The 18,684-nt window shown below is 31.9% G+C and overlaps 1 protein-coding gene across 1 annotated transcript in view; it reads right to left on the bottom strand.

Annotated features, from left to right (window-relative positions):
• Positions 1-1,911: 1,911 nt before the first annotated feature.
• The window catches only part of LOC120126141 (monothiol glutaredoxin-S15, mitochondrial-like), a 32,654-nt gene continuing 15,881 nt past the window's right edge, over positions 1,912-18,684 (bottom strand). Inside the window, exons 2-5 of the mRNA XM_039144418.1 lie at positions 2,895-3,029; positions 2,687-2,772; positions 2,320-2,376; positions 1,912-1,954 (exon numbers count right to left, since the gene is read on the bottom strand). Of these exons, the coding sequence (XP_039000349.1) occupies positions 1,912-1,954; positions 2,320-2,376; positions 2,687-2,772; positions 2,895-3,029 (321 nt within the window). The remainder of the gene's footprint in view (positions 1,955-2,319; positions 2,377-2,686; positions 2,773-2,894; positions 3,030-18,684) is intronic.

Genomic DNA, 18,684 nt, shown 5'->3' with positions numbered 1-18,684 from the left:
AGCCGGGAACAAAAAGGCAATTTCGATCCCTGAAGGCTGCATTGAAGCACGCAAAAGAGATGTTAGGAAATCAAAACTATCAACAACCCCATAGACCACAACCCAAAAACAAACATGATCAAGTGTTGGAGCAAAACCATGAACACAAACCAGTGACTATAGAACTTGGAGATGAATTTGAGGTGAGCGTCGAATAGCTATTGTAACTTAGCTTTGGCATCTTAGTTGGTGAATGATATTGTAGATTTACATTTATCACAAATAATTCTAATGCTATTTTAATTTTATCAAAGATTTCAAAATCAATAGTCTAATATAATCGATATTTATCTATTTACCTTGAAAGTTATTGTCATAAATTTATCTTATGATAATTTCGTATTGTGTATCTACTTATTGTAGTTGTTTAGTCATTAATATATTATTAAATTGTACATTCACGTACGAATATGTATGTTTATCTTTATTTTCTATTGATATTTGTTGTTAGTGTTATCAATAATTACATTTAAATATGTAGGTTTTGATCCATCATTCATATGTTTACCATCCATTTTCATGTTGATCTAAATTGTGGATTAATAGGGCTTATATGTTCAATCGTTTCCAGAGGCAACAAGTCGATTCAGAAGATTGAAAGATGCCCACAAATACTTCCGAGGAAGGAATAAAATTGAAGAAATAGAGTTGAAGATCAAGGCTGTAAGAGAAAAGCATAAGATAGCCCTTGATAAGATTGAAGCTAAATATAGGGAAAGACTAGAAGAGCTAAGAAGAGAAAAGCAAAAATTAGCCAATAAGCATTTGCATCTCACTAAGATTCTCCAACAAATGGGGTGCAGACCCAGGGTTGCCGAGCCTAATGGCCGGTGAGAAAGCTCTTTTATTTGCATTTTCTTTAAACAGACTTTGCATCCAACACTTTCATTTGTGGACGAAACTGTTTGAAAAAATTTTAGGTTCTATTTGATTCCTTTCACTTGAGTACTAGAAACTGTTTGGAATAGTTCTAGTTGAATTTATCAATTGCGATTAATTTGGTTAATTGATTGGATTAGTTGAATTTAGTTTGGTTTGATTATTTTTAAAAAAAAATAGTTCAGTTAAACGGTTAAAGGAAAAAATGAGTTAATAGATTTTGGGTAATTCGATTTGGTCGATTAACCGAACTGGCCAATTGAACACCCCTAACTTTCAGAGTAGTTGCGGCTCCTATTTTTTTTGTATAATTACATTTTAATTCCTATTTAATTTAAATAATACTTAAGTAATACCTTTGTTTCTCCTATTTTTTAGATTTAAAAACTATTAACAAATTCTTGTTCTTTTGATATATAACAATTTTGTCCACTCAACATTTAATCCAAAATCTATCCATTTTTTATGGTCAATTCAAACTATTCTTACAAAGCTTTTCATGTTCAACAGATATAGAAACGTTATTAGAATACTCTCAATACATTTAATCCTGATTTCCATTAGAGTTTTCACTTGATTCCTACGTATATACAAATATGTAACTGTAGATTACCATAAGGGCAATCAAGGGATAATTCCATTTTATCCTTTGGATACAAACGCCGCTAATTACCTTTCTTTAGCTAAGATGATTTTGTATATTTCATTTTTGCTCTACATCACCTAAATTTAATATCATCTAGCCTTATCTAATTAACAACAACCATACATTTTAATAAAGGCACAAGTTAAGTACAAAATTACTTAACTACAAATTAAAATTTATAAACATTAAAATTAAATGTAATGAAGTTTGACATTGTTCTCTAGAATTTATTTTAGGTTCTTTCACTTTCAATTAAAAAAAATATTCTTCACTAGAATTTAGTCTTCATTGCTCCTTTGTGGGGAAATGAAGTAAAAAATCTCCTAACTTCGGTTCACCAAGAAGACTCATTGCGCATACTTTTGCTTCAACCAAACGCAAACAAAGAGTCTGGAAGATACAAAAATATAAGAAATACTAATAAGAATCAATAGGAAGCTTAATATAGTGAAAAAAGGAAACATTTGGCATAGAATCAACCAGCAGAAATCCATAACTCTGAAGAGAATTTTCACTTTTCACAAGATACAATAAATATTGATGGAACAAAAATAGACAGCCCACCCATACCACAGAATAGGCTTTTTTTAAAAGATGACTATCGGCATTCAGCAAGTTATTTTACTAAGAAAAAATGTAAATACAAAAGGAGAGAACCTTAGGTTAAAAAGGAGAGTTTGAGTGTTCATTTTTTTTTTATCAAGATCACAATTAGGTTAGCCTTCAAAGTAAAATACTAATAAAAGTGGAGTTACCTGAAGGCTTTGATAGCACTTTTCAGCTCAGGATATTTCTTGCACTTAAAGGAATATCTGCATCAGCCAGAAATTTGATAAGAACAAAAATCGGCTAAATGCATTTGTTATCAAAATAAAAACAAAAATACATCAAGTTAAACGGACATGCATGGAGCATTCATCGAAGATAGAGCAGGCGTAAATCCTTTTGCTCATGTAATTTTATTCTAAAGACAGAATATGGGTCATATCCAGAGAGATGCATAAGCAAGGTAAAACAAATGTAGAATCATCCATGAACATATTAGTTACCAATCAAAGTGAATAGGGTTGCGAGGAAAATATTATTGTCAAGCACAACAAACACTTTCTCTAGTGCTTTAACACTCTAACAACCAAAGAGCTGAATCCACATTGAGGAAAATCAGGTACCCCATTAATGTAAATCATCACAGGGTTTTCCTTGACATCCTAGAATAACAATCATCAATACCATAGCTTATGCAATAAAGAAAACTTCTGAGCTACAAAGGGGAAGAAAGTTCCAATCTACTTGTGTATATAATACCTAACATATCAAAGGGCATACCTACCTGCTCAACAATATCCTTAAAAGAAACAGCAGCAGAATCCTGAACCTTATTTGTCAGTCTAAACTCATCATTTATATCGGGCTCACGGGGAACAGTTGAGTATTTCAACCCATTCTGGTAGAAGGATCCAATCACCTAATAACAGTAGGACCAGAAGAAGGCCTCTTGAAATTAAAACATGAAAATAGTTTCTAAAGGTTCATATCCTGATTTTAAATGGAGCACACAGAATCATGAGACAGTTGTCAGCAATTTAGAACAATATGAAAAAAGTTATTTGGGCTTAGAGAATTATCTAAGCCCTAATAATAAAATTAAAGATGATGAATTCGAACATACATATATATTAAAATATCTAATTATTCAAAATATATGCACAAATTTCAATAGACAAAATCAGTCGATCGCAACTGAAATATGAAAAAAAATGGAAATCGAATTTGTATAAATTTACTCATATGAGATTTGCTCAATCTAAAACAAACAAACTTAATTTACTAAAGCGAATATAACTCATATTCTAAAAAAAGGTGAAGACATCGTACCTCAGCAACAGTCCCTTTCATTCCATAAACTAGTATATGAAATTTGGTCAATCTTAAAAAAAAACTCATGATCGACAATTTCGCTACGAAGTTGGAGGGAATAAAAAGAAGATGTAAACGGCGAAAATGGAAAATAGGTCAAGGGGAAAAAATGAAAAAGGGTTAAAGGGCGTGGGACATAGAAATTGTAAACTTGCGGCGTTAATAAATACAAATACCACTAAAGTACTGATAAATTGTGGCATTTGTATAAAAACGCCACAAAAGTATGTGTCTTTAGCGGCGTTTGTATATAAACGCCGCTAAAGTACTAATATATTGCGACGCTTATTGAAAAAAGGCCATTATAGATAAATACTATTACGGTGTTTGTATAAAAATACCACTAAAGTTCTAATATGTTGTATTGTTTATTGAAAAAACACCACTATAGGTGAACCCTACAGCATTTATGTAAAAATGCCGCTAAAGTTCTAATTTATTGCGGCATTTATTGAAAAACACCATTATAGGTGAACCCTATTACGACATTTATATAAAAACACCGCTAAAGTACTAATTTGTTGCGGTGTTTATTGAAAAAACGCCACTATAGATGGACCTATTGCGGCGTTTATATAAAAACTATGCTAAAGTACTACTCTGTTGTGGCGTTTTTCAAGAAAAACGCCACTATGGATGAATACTATTGAGGCGTTTTTAAAGAAACGCCACTAAAGTTACTATTTTGTGGCGTTTGGAATGTAAACGCCGCTATATGTTTAAAGTTAGTGGCATTTACTCTAAAAACACCGCTAAATAACAATTTTGTTGTAGTGTGGTCATTCTAACAAGTAACTTTTTCGAGTTTCCCTCACTACGATAAATTTATTAATTTGTGATGAAATTTCTATATGACATTGCGTGTAACATCACAAAATATATTATAAAAAAGATATTTTTCTGTTTTTATCACATTTAGTGATTGATGACATATCTTTTATGAAAATCTTAAAAATAGTCATTGATTTTTGATAGTATATGTTGATGCCAGAATTTGACTACAAAAAGGGTTTTCAATGACATTTAGATAAAATAGTGATGTTGTAAATTTGTCTTCAATAAAATAAAAGTATTAGTAACGATTTACTAGTATGACGATTTGATTTGAATTAGTGACGTTATAAAAGTATTGTCACACTTTGATTCATCATATTTTATATGATATAAAATTTGATATTTTTATGCCATAAAAATAGGTTTAACATGACGAAAGTTATTATTTATCACTCATTTTAATATTTAATGTCTTTTATGTGACGATTTTAAAAGACATTATGTGACTGTCATTTAATGTTTGGCGCCAAAAATTAACTAAAAAATTGGTGAAGAAAATTTTAACGTATTTGATTTTATGTTATAATTTCAACCACTCCTACTAGTTTTCCCAAATTTGTGTTCCATAAATATTATATATAAGACCCATTTTTGGGGTAATATATTTAGTTTAAGGGTTAACAAAACCTTAACAATTGAAAAAGTAATTCAATCCATGAATTTTATTTTGCACCCGATCTAATTATTGTACTGAGAAATATTATACCAATTAATCTCTTTAAACAATTTTCATTAAATTTAAATATTTTTAGATTATCTGTCATACGGTAACACAATCTGGTACATCACATGACAAACTCTAATGATGTCACGTGACCTTTCTAGAATTTTTAACTTTTATTTTAAAAATTATTTAAAAAATTTACTATTTTAAAAATATTTAAAAATTATTAAATTAGTTAAATTTTTTGAAAAGTTATAAAAAATATATTAAACTTAAAGAATATTAAAATGTTTTATTTTTTGAACATTTTTAAAATTATTTGAAAATAATAAAATTATCAATTATTATTAAAATTATAAAAGATGATCAATTTCTAAAAACTCTAAACTATAACACAATTACTATAAAAATGATAAAAATATTATAGACATATTCGAGTTCAAGTTTTTATTTAAATTATTACTCGTTACGTACGTAAACTTAAAAAGGATATCGATTTATTTCAAGAATTAATAATTCTAACCCCGACCAGAAATAGAGATTATAGCAACAACCCCTAATAAATGAATATTGCCTTATAAACATAGTCTCCTTTTTATAAGTCCTATATGAATTAATAAAAAGTCCTTCAATGTTGACAAGCGTCATTTAACTGTCAAACAAATTCCTTAATCTCAAAAGAAATAAATTAAGTAGTAATAGTGAGAATAAGGGTCAGTCCACAAGGACTTGGAACTACTAAAGTAAGAGGGTTTTAATTGAATGTATGAGATAAAAGTAAAAATAAAATAACTTAGAAAATAAAATAGTAGGAGAAAATCAATTTAATAAAAGCAGTCGCAGGCTTCGCTTTGCCTCAATTTCTGTCGATACTTGAATATGATTTTTTCTTCGGATTCAGGTTGGTTACAGTCTACAGGGCCAACCCCTATAACTTGTTTTTCTCTCTGGTAAACCGACAATCCAAAATCAATCTTTGAATTTTAGACCTTTTGTGGACCAACCACGACTATCATCTCTAGCGCCAACTCAGTTTAAAGATTTGAGAAAACTTGACTTAGACTATGTTGCCTCAATGAATATTAAATCCTATATCAAATTCCCTTAGCGAACCGTCACTAAGTGTGTTCACTGGAAGTCGAGTGTGCTACAAGTCGGTCCTTCCTCCTAACTTTAAATCGAAACAACTAAAAAGCCAACAAACCCTTTTTTATTTGAAATCATTTTGATTTTTAAAGGAAAGGTAGCCAACCGTCTCCTACTCTCCGAGATCTCTTCCTGAGAAATCTTCCTCGAAGATCCGCCTGAAGGGATCGGCGCTACTACCATCGGTCCTGCTGATGACGCCGCCTGGCCCTGTAGATCTTGTATGTCCTTGGGCGCCTGCAACGAGATCATGCCGGTCACTTAGCCAACAACCCAGGCTATATCATAGCCTGCTCTGCTCGACTCCTAAGCAACTTAACCATGGTTTTGGGGTTTTATAGGAAAGTCAACACCAAGTCCTAGGATTAATTTTCCCCTATAAATAGATGATGAAGCCACAATGATAGAGACTTCGGTTCCACCCTGATTTGACCTTAAAAAGTTAGAGAGAGAAGGTCTCACTTTCCTCCGTCAAACCTACTTGTCGTGGCATTTCTCCTTGACAAGCCTGAGGGAGTGGCATTCTAAGCGTCCGAGAGGAGCTAGTTCGCTGGGGGCAGTTCTTGGTGGCCGAGGGAAGCATCTGGCAGTGCATATCGAAGGCTTTCTCTCCTCCCCTTAGTTCTTTACTTTCATATTTTCTTATTGGGTTGTAAGGAACAGAAGAAACTTGCTTTGTGCTTGCTTATTTCGAACCCCACCATGAACTAAACCTATTTGGTAGGATTTCACTTGGATATTTAAGTTTTATTTCAATGAATGGTTGCTTTTCTATGCTATATTCTATTTTGTTTATGAGACTTAGTTCCTTAAGGTTGTAGGAGCTACGAGAGTAGACATTCCTTAGGAGATTCTTTGGGTTCGAGAGAATACCGAGATAAAAATCCTTAGTGTTCGAGAAAACTAGGGAGGAACTACATAAACAAGGGGCTCTAGGTAGTAACTAGGCCTAATCCACCTTAGAGATAAGGCTAGGATTTCATTCGATTAAAAGGAGTTGTGCATGAACGAGTTAGATGTTAATGCTGCCGCAAAAAGGTATTGCCGAGACATATCCTGTTATCTGGACCACTACAGGGGTTTACGCCAATCGGTTTTGCTAGGGCATCTTTATTATGTCGAGTCCCTTGCTAGAGATAGCATAGGGCACATCAGTAGACTCTGTCGGGCAGTCTAGGCATAGAAGGAAGACTATTCGGAGAAGTAGACTTAGATTTTCCTTAGTGACTCCTACCACTCATTCTCAAAGTAGCTTTTCGTGTGAGAAAGACAAAGTCCTATTAATCAACTCGTATATTTACATTTCATTTTGCCTTGATATTTCCATTTGTTGCACGCATCACAATTTAATTTGCCACGACATATCCAATTGCTACCACACTACCACTATTCTAATTCCACATCATTCATTCCAATTTGCCACAGTATTCTCATTTGTACATACCATCACTAACTTTACTAGGTGACAAAGTAAAGTGTCATGACAAACCTATTTGATTTCCTCAATTCCCTGTGGAGACGATACTCACTTATCACTGTATTACTTGTTCGATTGTGTATACTTGCACTTATATCCGCACCCATATTTAGTACTCACCCAGAGCGGACACAAAGACTTCAGATGTTTTCCATTGGCAAGTTAGTTGCTTGGGCAGTTCGTGGAGCTCCATCGCAGCAGGACTTCCAGCATCTCCTTTATAGTACTGCACTATAGCTTTAATATTTAGGGAACCTTACTTATGTATTTGTTTTATAAAACATTGAGATGTATTATTTTGGTTTAAATTATGTGTCACATAGCTTTGATTTATAAAATGTTTTATTAACTGTTTTGTCTGTTGTATGATACTTTATACCTATTCGGGTTTAGGGTGTTACAAAAATATATATTTCTATAAATTAATTTTTTGATAAAATCCTAATTATTTTTCTAGCAATTAATAAAAAATTGTTTCCATATAAATTAATATATGTTTGTTAATATACGAAATAAGTTATTCTCGCAAATTAATATTCCATATAAATTACTAATATTGATAAAAAGTTTCCATAATCGATTTAACTTAATATGATCATACTTACTAAATTATAAAATGTTTTAATAAATTTCCATATAATATAATTGGTACAATTGTTGATTTTAAAGAAATAATATTATATGAACAAACGTACCATATGATGATTAAGAAGAACAAATGTATCTTATTATATTATGAAGTCGAGCACATAAAGTGGTCTTGGTTGTAAAAGGGAATGTTGTTCTCCCTAAAGGTCTCTAATTCAAGAAGTTGTGTTTGCAGAGTGCATTATCAATTGAATAAGAAAATTTTAAACAGCTACTACCTTATAATAACTTCGGACTATTCAAAAAAAATATTATATTATAAATTATGTGTATTAAAATTTGCCAAATCATAGCAATTCTATTGTAAACAACTTGATTTATTTATTTATTTTTCTAATGACTCTCAATGTTAAACATATTGAATACTAAAAAATAAAGTTAATTTTATATAGATTAACAACATATTTTATTTTGACAAGAGCAGAAAAAATGAAAAAAAAATTATAGAATAACATTTAAAGAAAATTTCAAATTAAATGAGAAATTAGAAAAGAATGAGTATCAAACATATATCGGAAGCAATGTGATTAGTGTAAAATCATAATAATTTTATACATTTTTATAAATTTTTTATAAGGTTCAATTTTAGTAATTCAATTGTTAAAATTATCAAATTAGATTTATAAACTTTTGCCTTAATAGTATTTTTAATAAATATTTAAATTTTTCTTAATTTAATTTTGTTTCATATTTTTATATTTATTTATTTTTAATATCTTTGTATTTTAATTGTTTCTAAAATTTCTAATAAGCCCTTGAACTATCAAAAACCAAATTGATCCTCGAATTCGACTTTATAAATAATTTATTTCATGTCATCAATCACAGGGAATCATCACGTTAACATTATTGATCGTCATGTCAATACCATAAGCTGTCACATAATCATCGTAACGGTCAACGTTGAAACTGTTTGTCAAAAAGACATATTGACTTCTTCTTTTTCTTGATGAGTACAAAAATAGTATGCTGCCCATATTTCTTTCTTTGAGCTAGTTGGGGGGCCTCATATACCATTTTGCCTAAATTTTTATACCTTTGCATATATATGGTAACAAAGTAAGGTCTTCCAAATTTTAACGTGGAATTGGGTTACTACTTACTAACCATTAAGCATCTCAATTTCAAACTTGCATTAGATTTTTGTCTTTATATCAAGAATTCTGGTTCTTACACTAACCAGGTGTCACTGTGTTCTTCGTTGAACTTAAAAGAATCTGATTTTTTCCTTTATTTCTTTACGTTTTCCAGCTGCGAAACTTCCAAAACCCATTTGTGTTGTGAAATACTGCTTCTGTTTTGAGTACTTATTGTTGTTTCAATGGGGGGTGTTATCGAGAATTCAAAAATAGAGCCAAAAGAATCGGATGTGAAGATGGAAAAAATGTAGAAACTGCACCCGAAATTGAAGAGATTATAACTGAAGCTGTGCCTTTGAGTTGGATACCACCTGCAGATCAGCATCCTTGTTATGTAAATGGGCAGATGTTCGGATTACCAGAGGGATGGCTTGTTGAGAGAAGACCTCCGACCTCACTCAAATACATGGGGAAAGTCGATCAGGTTGTTTCATTATTTTTCAACTTGATTCACCCCTTTAATTTTATCTTCTTGATTAAACTTGTTATAATTGAAGGCTCATATCAAAGAATTTTCAGATCTTAAAATTGAAACAAATATGCTAACTGGTTTTTATTTTTATATTTGATTTTATGCCCAAATGTAAGCTTGAAGAACCCTAACCTGGACCCTACTGAAATCTCATTGTTATTCCCAATTTAATACTTCTATTTGCTTTCAAAATTGAAAATAAAAATACAGGGAAAGAGCTTATGCCAAAAGGTATATTTGTATTTGTAGACACGCACCTATGTGCTCATCTTTGTAGATACCGCAAGGAAGTACTGGTGAGTATTCTAGATATATTAGTAGCCTTTGAATTTTACCTTGTTTAGCTGCTACAAATCTCTGTTTTAGGCTTGTGAAAACAACTTTCACTTAAAGGAAGAACAGCTACAAATCTCACTTTGTAGATTCAAATTTTCAAACAAGATCGTGGTTAGCTTAAACTTACACCATTTACCCATTATAATTGGTAAACCAAAGGATTATCATCAGATGTGGTTATATATATTTTTCGTTATTTTAAAATAATATTTGTCGTTATCTATGAAATTTTATATATGATCGATCCAATTACTTTTTAAAATTTCTTTAAATTTAACACATTTATCACAATAATGTTGAAACCATTCTACTTGTAAAAGAGACTCCGAATGTGTTGATCATTTCTCAATCTCGATGATAGTTAAGTGTTTTTTTAGTCAATTTTTCTTATGACATTTAGTATTTACCCTTGTGTCGTTCCCCTCCTCACTTGTATTAACATCAGTCCATATACATTTGTCATTGTTTTATAAGATATTTGTCGTTACATATTGTATCATCAGATGTGGTTATATGTATTTGTTGTTATTTTAAAATAATATTTGTCGTTAGTTATATTATCAATAACTGAAATTTTATATATGATCGAGCCAAAAACTTTTAACATTTCCTTAAATTTAAGACATATATCACAGTAATGTTGAAACCATTGTATTTATAAAAAAGACTCTGAATGTGTTGATCATTTCCCAATCTCTATGATAGTTATGTGTGTTAGTCGTTGTCTTATAACGATATTTGTCGTTACATATGGTATCATTCATCTGAAATATATGTTTTAATATACACGTGCATGTAAAAAAGAAAGGAAGTTATTGATCATCATTCATGCGTTTTCCATCTATTGTACGTTTATAAGATCATCAACCCCAAATAAATTGATCATAGGGAGATTGTGGTAAATCATATAATTGTTTGAGTTTTGTTCACTAAGCCGGTTAATCATACCTATGGATTGATATGGTTTATATCCCCGACTGCAGTTTTACTATGAGCCGGGAACAAAGAGGCAATTTCGATCCCTGAGGGCTGCATTGATGCACGCAAAAGAGATGTTAGGAAATCAAAACTGTCAACAACCCCATAGACCACAACCCAAAAACAAGTATGGTCAAGTGTTGGAGCAAAACCAGGAACACAAACCAGAGACTATAGAACGTGGAGATGAATTTGAGGTGAGCGTCGAATAGCTATTGTAACTTAGCTTTGGCATCTTAGTTGGTGAATGATAGTGTAGATTTACATTTATCTCAAATAATTCTAAAGCTATTTTAATTTTAAGATTTCAGAATCAATAGTCTAATATAATCGATATTTATCTATTTACCTTGAAAGTTATTGTCATAAATTTATCTTATGATAATTTCGTATTGTTGTATCTACTTATTGTAGTTGTTTAGTCATCAATATATTATTAAATTCTACATTCACGTACGAATATGTATGTTTATCTTTATTTTCTATCGATATTTGTTGTATAGTGTTATCAATAATTACATTTAAATATGTAGGATTTGATCCATCATTCATATGTTTACCATCCATTTTCATGTTGATCTAAATTGTGGATTAATAGGGCTTATATGTTCAATCGCAGCCAGAGGCAACAGGTCGATTCAGAAGATTGAAAGATGCCCACAAATACTTACGAGGAAGGAATAAAATTGAAGAAATAGAGTTGAAGATCAAGGCTGTAAGAGAAAAGCATAAGATAGCCCTTGATAAGATTGAAGCTAAATATAGGGAAAAACTAGAAGAGCTAAGAAGAGAAAATAAAAAATTAGCCAATAAGCATCTGCATCTCACTAAGATTCTCGAACAAATGGGGAGCAGACCCAGGGTTGCCGAGCCTAATGGCCGGTGAGAAATCTCTTTTATTTGCATTTTCTTTAAACAGACTTTGCATCCAACACTTTCATTTGTGGACGAAACTGTTTGAAACAATTTTAGTTTCTATGTGATTCCTTTCACTTGAGTACTAGAAACTGTTTGGAATAGTTCCAGTTGAATTTATCAATTGCGAATAATTTGGTTAATTGATTGGATTAGTTGAATTTAGTTTGGTTTGATTAATATTTTTATAAAAAAAATTAGTTCAGTTAAACGGTTAAAGGAAAAAAGAGTTAATAGATTTTGAGTAATTCGATTTAGTCGATTAACCGAACTAGCCGATTGAACACCCCTAACTTTCGGAGCAGTTGCGGCTCCTATATTTTTGTATAATTACATTTTATGTCCTGTTTAATTTAAATAATATGTAAGTAATACCTTTGTTTCTCCTATATTTTAGATTTAAAAACTCTTAACAAATTCTTGTTCTTTGATAGATAACAATTTTGTCCACTCAACATTAATCCTAATTCTATCAATTTTTGAAGGTTCATTCAAACTATTCTTACAAAGCTTTTCATGTTCCACAAATATAGAAAAGTTATTAGATTACTCTCAATACATTTAATCCTTATTTCCAGTAGAGTTTTCACTTGATTCCTACATATATACAAATATGTAACTGTAGATTACCATAAGGGCAATCAAGGGATAATTCCATTTTATCCTTTTGATGCACAATAAACTGTTAACAATTCTCCATCATTGTAGAAATTAACTCCCTTGCTGCATATGAGTTATGTTGACTAAAGGTCCTCCATTGGCAGCATCAACCATTTTTATCGCTAAGGGAAGCAACCCTTCGTAGAAGTATTGGAGAAACATTTTTCAGTTATTCCATGTTGTGGACAACTTGCGCAATGCTTTTTAAACCTCTCCCAGTATTCATAGAGTGATTCTCCTTATTTTTTCGGATTCCAAAGATGCTTCTTCTCCATCCTCTTACCTTTCCTACTAGGAAAAGTTTGTCAAGAAAAAGATGGGTTAAATCATTCCAAGTATTGATAGAATTCAACGGTAAAAAAAATAATCACTCATTAGCTATGTCAGGTAAAGAAAAAGAGACAACTCTTAATTTAATTTGGATTTTAGAAACCCACTGTGGTTTCATGCTTGAACTGGCCATATGATATTCTGTGAGATGTTGTGCGGATTCTAAGTCTCATTTTAAGTTTGAACAAATTTTCGCCTTGGGGGAAGGCAATGCAAGAGGTTGTTTAACGACGGGTGCCATGGCTAATTTCTGGATTGTTTGATCAACCATTGGTTCTGGCATTTCTACATTAGGTGTGGCATTGGGTATTGATCATTTGGATGTGCAGTGAGATTCAGCTTGTGATGATGCTTTTGTTGAATGTGTTAGTTCTAAATGGGAGGTGGCGTCATATGATTCTTCGGGATTTGATTGTTCTTGTCGTCGTATTCTTTTCTCTCGAAGTGTTTGTCCATGAATTCTTTTAGCTCGTGCTTCGATATCCGGGTCAATCTTCTAATTTTCCTGGGTTTCAGATGGTCATAAATAAAAAAATTTAAATCAGTATTTTTTTCATAGTCCCTGGTAACGAAGCCATTTGAAACATCATTTTATTGTCAAATAATTCCTTAACTAAAAATAATATAAGTAGTGATAGTGAGAAGGATCTATCCACTGGGATTGGACCTTTTGATGTAAAAGGCTTTTGATTTTGGTGTTATGAGAAAAAGTAGAGTGAAATAAGGGGATTTTAATTGAAAGTATGAGATAAAGGTAAAAATAAAATAACTTGGAAAATAAAATAATGGGAGAAAATCAATTTAATAAAAACAGCCGTAGGCTTCACTTTGCATCAATTTTCGTCGATCATTGAATAAGATTTTTGCTTCGAATTTATTTCGGTTATAGTATATAGAGCCCAACCACTATAACTTGTTCTTCTCTCTGGTAAACCGACAATCCAAAATCAATCTTTGAATTTAATTCCTTTTGTGGACTAATCACGATTATCGTCGCTAGCGCTAGCTCAGTTTTAAGATTTGGAAAAACCCGATTCTGACTAAGTTACCTCAATGAGAATCGATTTTGATTTTGATATCAATTTCCCTCAGCATACCACCGCTAAGAGTGTTTAGAGGAAGTTGGAATGTGCTACAAGCCGATTCTTCATCTAAACTTTAAATCGAAACAACTAACAAGCCAACTAGCTCTTTTCAATTTGAAAGATTTTTTATTTTTAAAGGAAATGTCGATTGCCAATCCAATTTTCCAGAAAATGAGAATGTAACCCGAAGGGTATCAAGTTCTTTTCAAGTCTCATGATCAGAATTGAGTCATCGATTAAGCTTTTAGCTTATGAGAAAATTAGATAAGGATAGTATGAATCAAACCCCAATAGGCTAATTATAGCCTATAAAATAAAAGTGAGAACGATATGTTTCTAACTTACCCCCAATATGGTATTTATAGTATTGTAAAACCCTAAAGATGACATAGAAAATGATAAAGATAAATCCTAGAAATTGTTTGGATTAAATCCAAGAAAAAAGATAATTCCTAATTTAAATTTGAGACGAAGCTAATCCACTTGTCCGCATTCTAGAACCGCTGACTGAATCATCTTCTAGATGTTACTAATTGGATCTTCTAAAAATTAACACCTCAGCCCTCTTCATGCTTGGAGTCATGCCCACTAGTCCAATATTGATTCCAAAAAATAAAAAAACTGCAGAATTGCACCATTTTAGCAATGTTTCTAGAATCTAATGTCCTTTATAACAAGTTAATAGAAAAACCCAAATCAACAACAAAAATCGATGAACAAAGAGTAATTAAAGATAAAATAATAACTAATTAAACCACTCTTTAAATTCCCTCTCAGTTATTCGATATTTTTCCTCAAGCATTTCTTAATCAACACATCAAAATCACAAGTTGCCATCATCTACCTCACAATGTTACAAAAACATCGAAATAAATCAAAACATAGCAAATGTCTAAACTAAGTAACAATCAAACAAAAGGCACAACCAAAATCAAGTGTAACCAAAGCATGACATTCCAATTATTCGATAATTTCAATTAAACAAGACTTAGCACCTTACAAATGGTTAACTCATTCTGCTCAAAGTGTTTCAAGTGAAAGAATCGCTCAAGTTTGAACTAATCAAAACATTACCATAGGGCTATGAACATGATGCAAAAATCAAGGGGCCTTTATAAAGGGTTATAATAGGGCTATGATTCGTGTAGAATAAAGGCTAAAAATCGGGTTGAAATTCAAGAAAAAGATAAGTTCATTCCACGAATTTATTCAAAGGAAGAAAAATAAAGGAAAGGAAACAAGAAATCTAACAATCGATAGATAGCTAGAAATAGTGGAAAGTATAGGCTTCAAGAATATCAATGAACCTAGGAAGTGTAACCCGTCCTTTCTATTCGAGGGATATTGAATGTAAGTTCAATAAGAGCAATCAGAGTGTCACTACCCAGTGCTGAACCTGAGTCAGGTGTGAAGCTAACGGATAGTGCAGCCAGTGAACAACAACCACATGAATCATCGTAAAACCCCCAAAACACATAGAGACTTCGCTAAAGGCAAATAATTATTAAAATACCCTTAAGTAGTGAGTGACCAAAATGGAGCATTGTAATAAATAATAGTATTAACAGACTAAGAAGCATTTACGTAACGTTCTAGATGAGAGAACGTGCGAGATAGTAGCTTGTGAGAGGATCATCTCACCTTAGTGAGTCTAGTTATGCTAGGGTATACCCAGGTTACCTTAGTTGCCCTGGTAGGGCATTGTCTGTGAGCGAGGCACTTCAAGAGCTAGTTATGGCATAAGACCCCATGAGGAGTTGGTTAGTGATCTCAGTATTGTGAGGCCTTTGGGCCTTAGGTATGAATGTATAGTCACATTAGTCCAGTACAGGCAGTGATGATTGTCTAGTGGTATAGGATATTCAAGAACACCTAAAGCAAGTGCGTGAGGCACTTCTGCGGCTAACTATGGCATCAGGCCTTAACACTCGCGAGGGGTGAGTTGGCAGGTGTGATATCCTTATCTGAATACACCAAAGCAAGTGTGCGAGGCACGTTTACGACTAATTTGGGCGCGCGAGGTCTAACACTCGGGAGGGTGGGTTAGCTTGGCGTGATATCCTCAATTGTCTAGAGTCTAATGGCTTTGTGAGACCAGATACTAGTCAATATTGCATATAGATATTGAACAACAGATTCCAAGTCGCATTTGGAGTCGAGTCAGAGTTGCATTTAAATAATTCAAAGTAGTTGCAACTAGTTTGAGTAGAGACCTGATATATGTGTACTCATGGAGAGGCCCTTACCAGAGGACTAAGGGAAGTATGAGACTCCTACTACAGTGAGTTAAGTAGGTAGTACTTGATCAAGATCATGCATGTGCCTGCTGCTTAGTGCCATTTCTTTATCACGCTTATGTTTATGAAACTGTTAATACTGCTCTAGATTAGCGAATATTCTATTGGGCTTTGCAAGCAAAGCCTTCGATGTTTTTCGTTGGCAGGTTAGTAGCTTGGGCAGTTCGTGGAGCTCTGTCGCAACAGGACTTCCAGCATCTCCTTCATAGTATTGCATTGTAGCTTTAATATTTAGAGAACCTTATGTATTTGTTTTATCAAACATTGAGATGTATTATTTTGGTTTTAAATTACGTGTCACGATGCTTTGGTTTATAAAATGTTTTATTAACTGTTTTGTCTGTTGTATGATACTTTATACCCATTCGGGTTTAGGGTGTTACAAAAAATATATATTTCTATAAATTGATTTTTTGATAAAATCCTAATTATTTTTTCTAGCAATTAATAAAAAATTGTTTCCATATAAATTAATATATGTTTGTTAATATACGAAATAAGCTATTCTCGCAAATTAATATTCCATAAATTACTAATATCGAAAAAGTTTCCATAATTGATATAACTTAATATGATTCATACTTACTAATTATAACATGTTTTAATAAATTTCCATATATATAATTGGTACAATTATTGATTTTAAAGAAATAATATTATATGAACAGACGTACCTTATGATGATTAAGAAGAATAAATGTATCTTATTATATTATGAAGTCGAGCTCATGTAGTAGTCTTAGTTGTAAAAGGGAATATTGTTCTCCCCAAAGGTCTCTAATTCAAGATGTTGCGTTTGCAGAGTGTAAGCATTATCAATTGACCAAGAAAATTTTAAACAACTACAACCTTATAATAACAAAAAAATATTATATTATAAATTATGTGTATTAAAATTTGCTAAATCATAGCAATTTTATAGTAAACAACTTGATTTATTTATTTTTCTAATGACTCTCAAAGTTAAACATATTGAATACTAAAAAATAAAATGAATTTTATATTGATCAACATAAGATTTTATTTTGAGAAGAACAGAAAAATGAAAATAATTTATGGAATAACATTTAAAGAAAATTTCAAATTAAATGAGAAATTAGAGAAAAAAAAATGAGTATCAAACATATATCGGAAACAATCTGATTAGTGTAAAATCTTAATAATTTTATAAAATTTTATAAATAATTTAGCTCATGTCATCAATCACAATAAATCGTCACGTTAACATTATTGATCGTCATGTCAATATCATAAGCTTCCACATTATCATCGTAACGGTCAACGTTGACACTGTTTGTTAGAAAGACATATTGACTTCTTCTTTTTCTTGAGTTTGATGATCACAATGAGTACAAAAATAGTATGAGGGCCATATTTCTTTCTTTTGAGCTAGTTTGGGGGCCTCATATACCATTTTGCCTAAATTTTTATACCTTTGCATATATATGGTAACAAAGTAAGGTCTTCCAAATTTTAACGTGGAATTTGTTGGTTTTTGGAAAATATCCCACATTGGTTTTGTATAAGGAGGAGGGGAAATTCTTTTGTTATAAATAGAGCCATCCTCCTCCTTAGTTTAGCATCCCACAAATATAAGTCTTCTTCTATATTAAAGGCTATTTGTATTCTTTCTTTCTCTTTGTAATATTTCATCTACTAGTGAAATATTATTTTAGTAGTATTCGAGGAGGTAGGCATAATTTTTGGCCTAACCTCGTTAAATATTGGTGTTCTCTTTATGTCTATTTAATAGCTATTGTCGGGTATAGTTGTTGTTAATTATTGTCCTATTAAAATTACTTGTCTTGGAAGTTCTGTCTAAGGAAAGTGGGTTTTAAGAGGGACCATTGTGACCCCTCCTCTTTCCTGGGAATCTACCTTGGTGTGATTTTTAGTACAATCGTTTTCACACTAGTCACCTAGATAATAGTTTTCAATGTGAATTTGTTATTATTGGTGGAAATTAACCCGAATTCCCCAACAATTGGTATCAGAGCTCTTGGTTTATTTTAGTATGCTCTGTGGTTGCGGCTTAGGCTGATCTTTCACATCAGAAAAAATTTCCTTGGGATAATTGACATTCCGCATTGGCAGCTATTAAATAGAATTTGTAGCAGAAATGGCTGACTCTTCTTCATCTTCAATTTTGGCAAGATATGCTGTGACAAATGTTAGATTTGCAGTGGAGATTTTTGATGGCACCGGTCATTTCGGCATGTGGC

The sequence above is a fragment of the Hibiscus syriacus genome, unplaced genomic scaffold (genome assembly GCF_006381635.1).
Source record: "Hibiscus syriacus cultivar Baekdansim isolate YM2019G1 unplaced genomic scaffold, ASM638163v2 tig00110450_pilon, whole genome shotgun sequence".
Classification (NCBI taxonomy): Eukaryota; Viridiplantae; Streptophyta; class Magnoliopsida; order Malvales; family Malvaceae; genus Hibiscus; species Hibiscus syriacus.
Note: the sequence above shows the minus strand (reverse complement) of the source record. Positions and strands in the feature narration are given on the sequence as shown.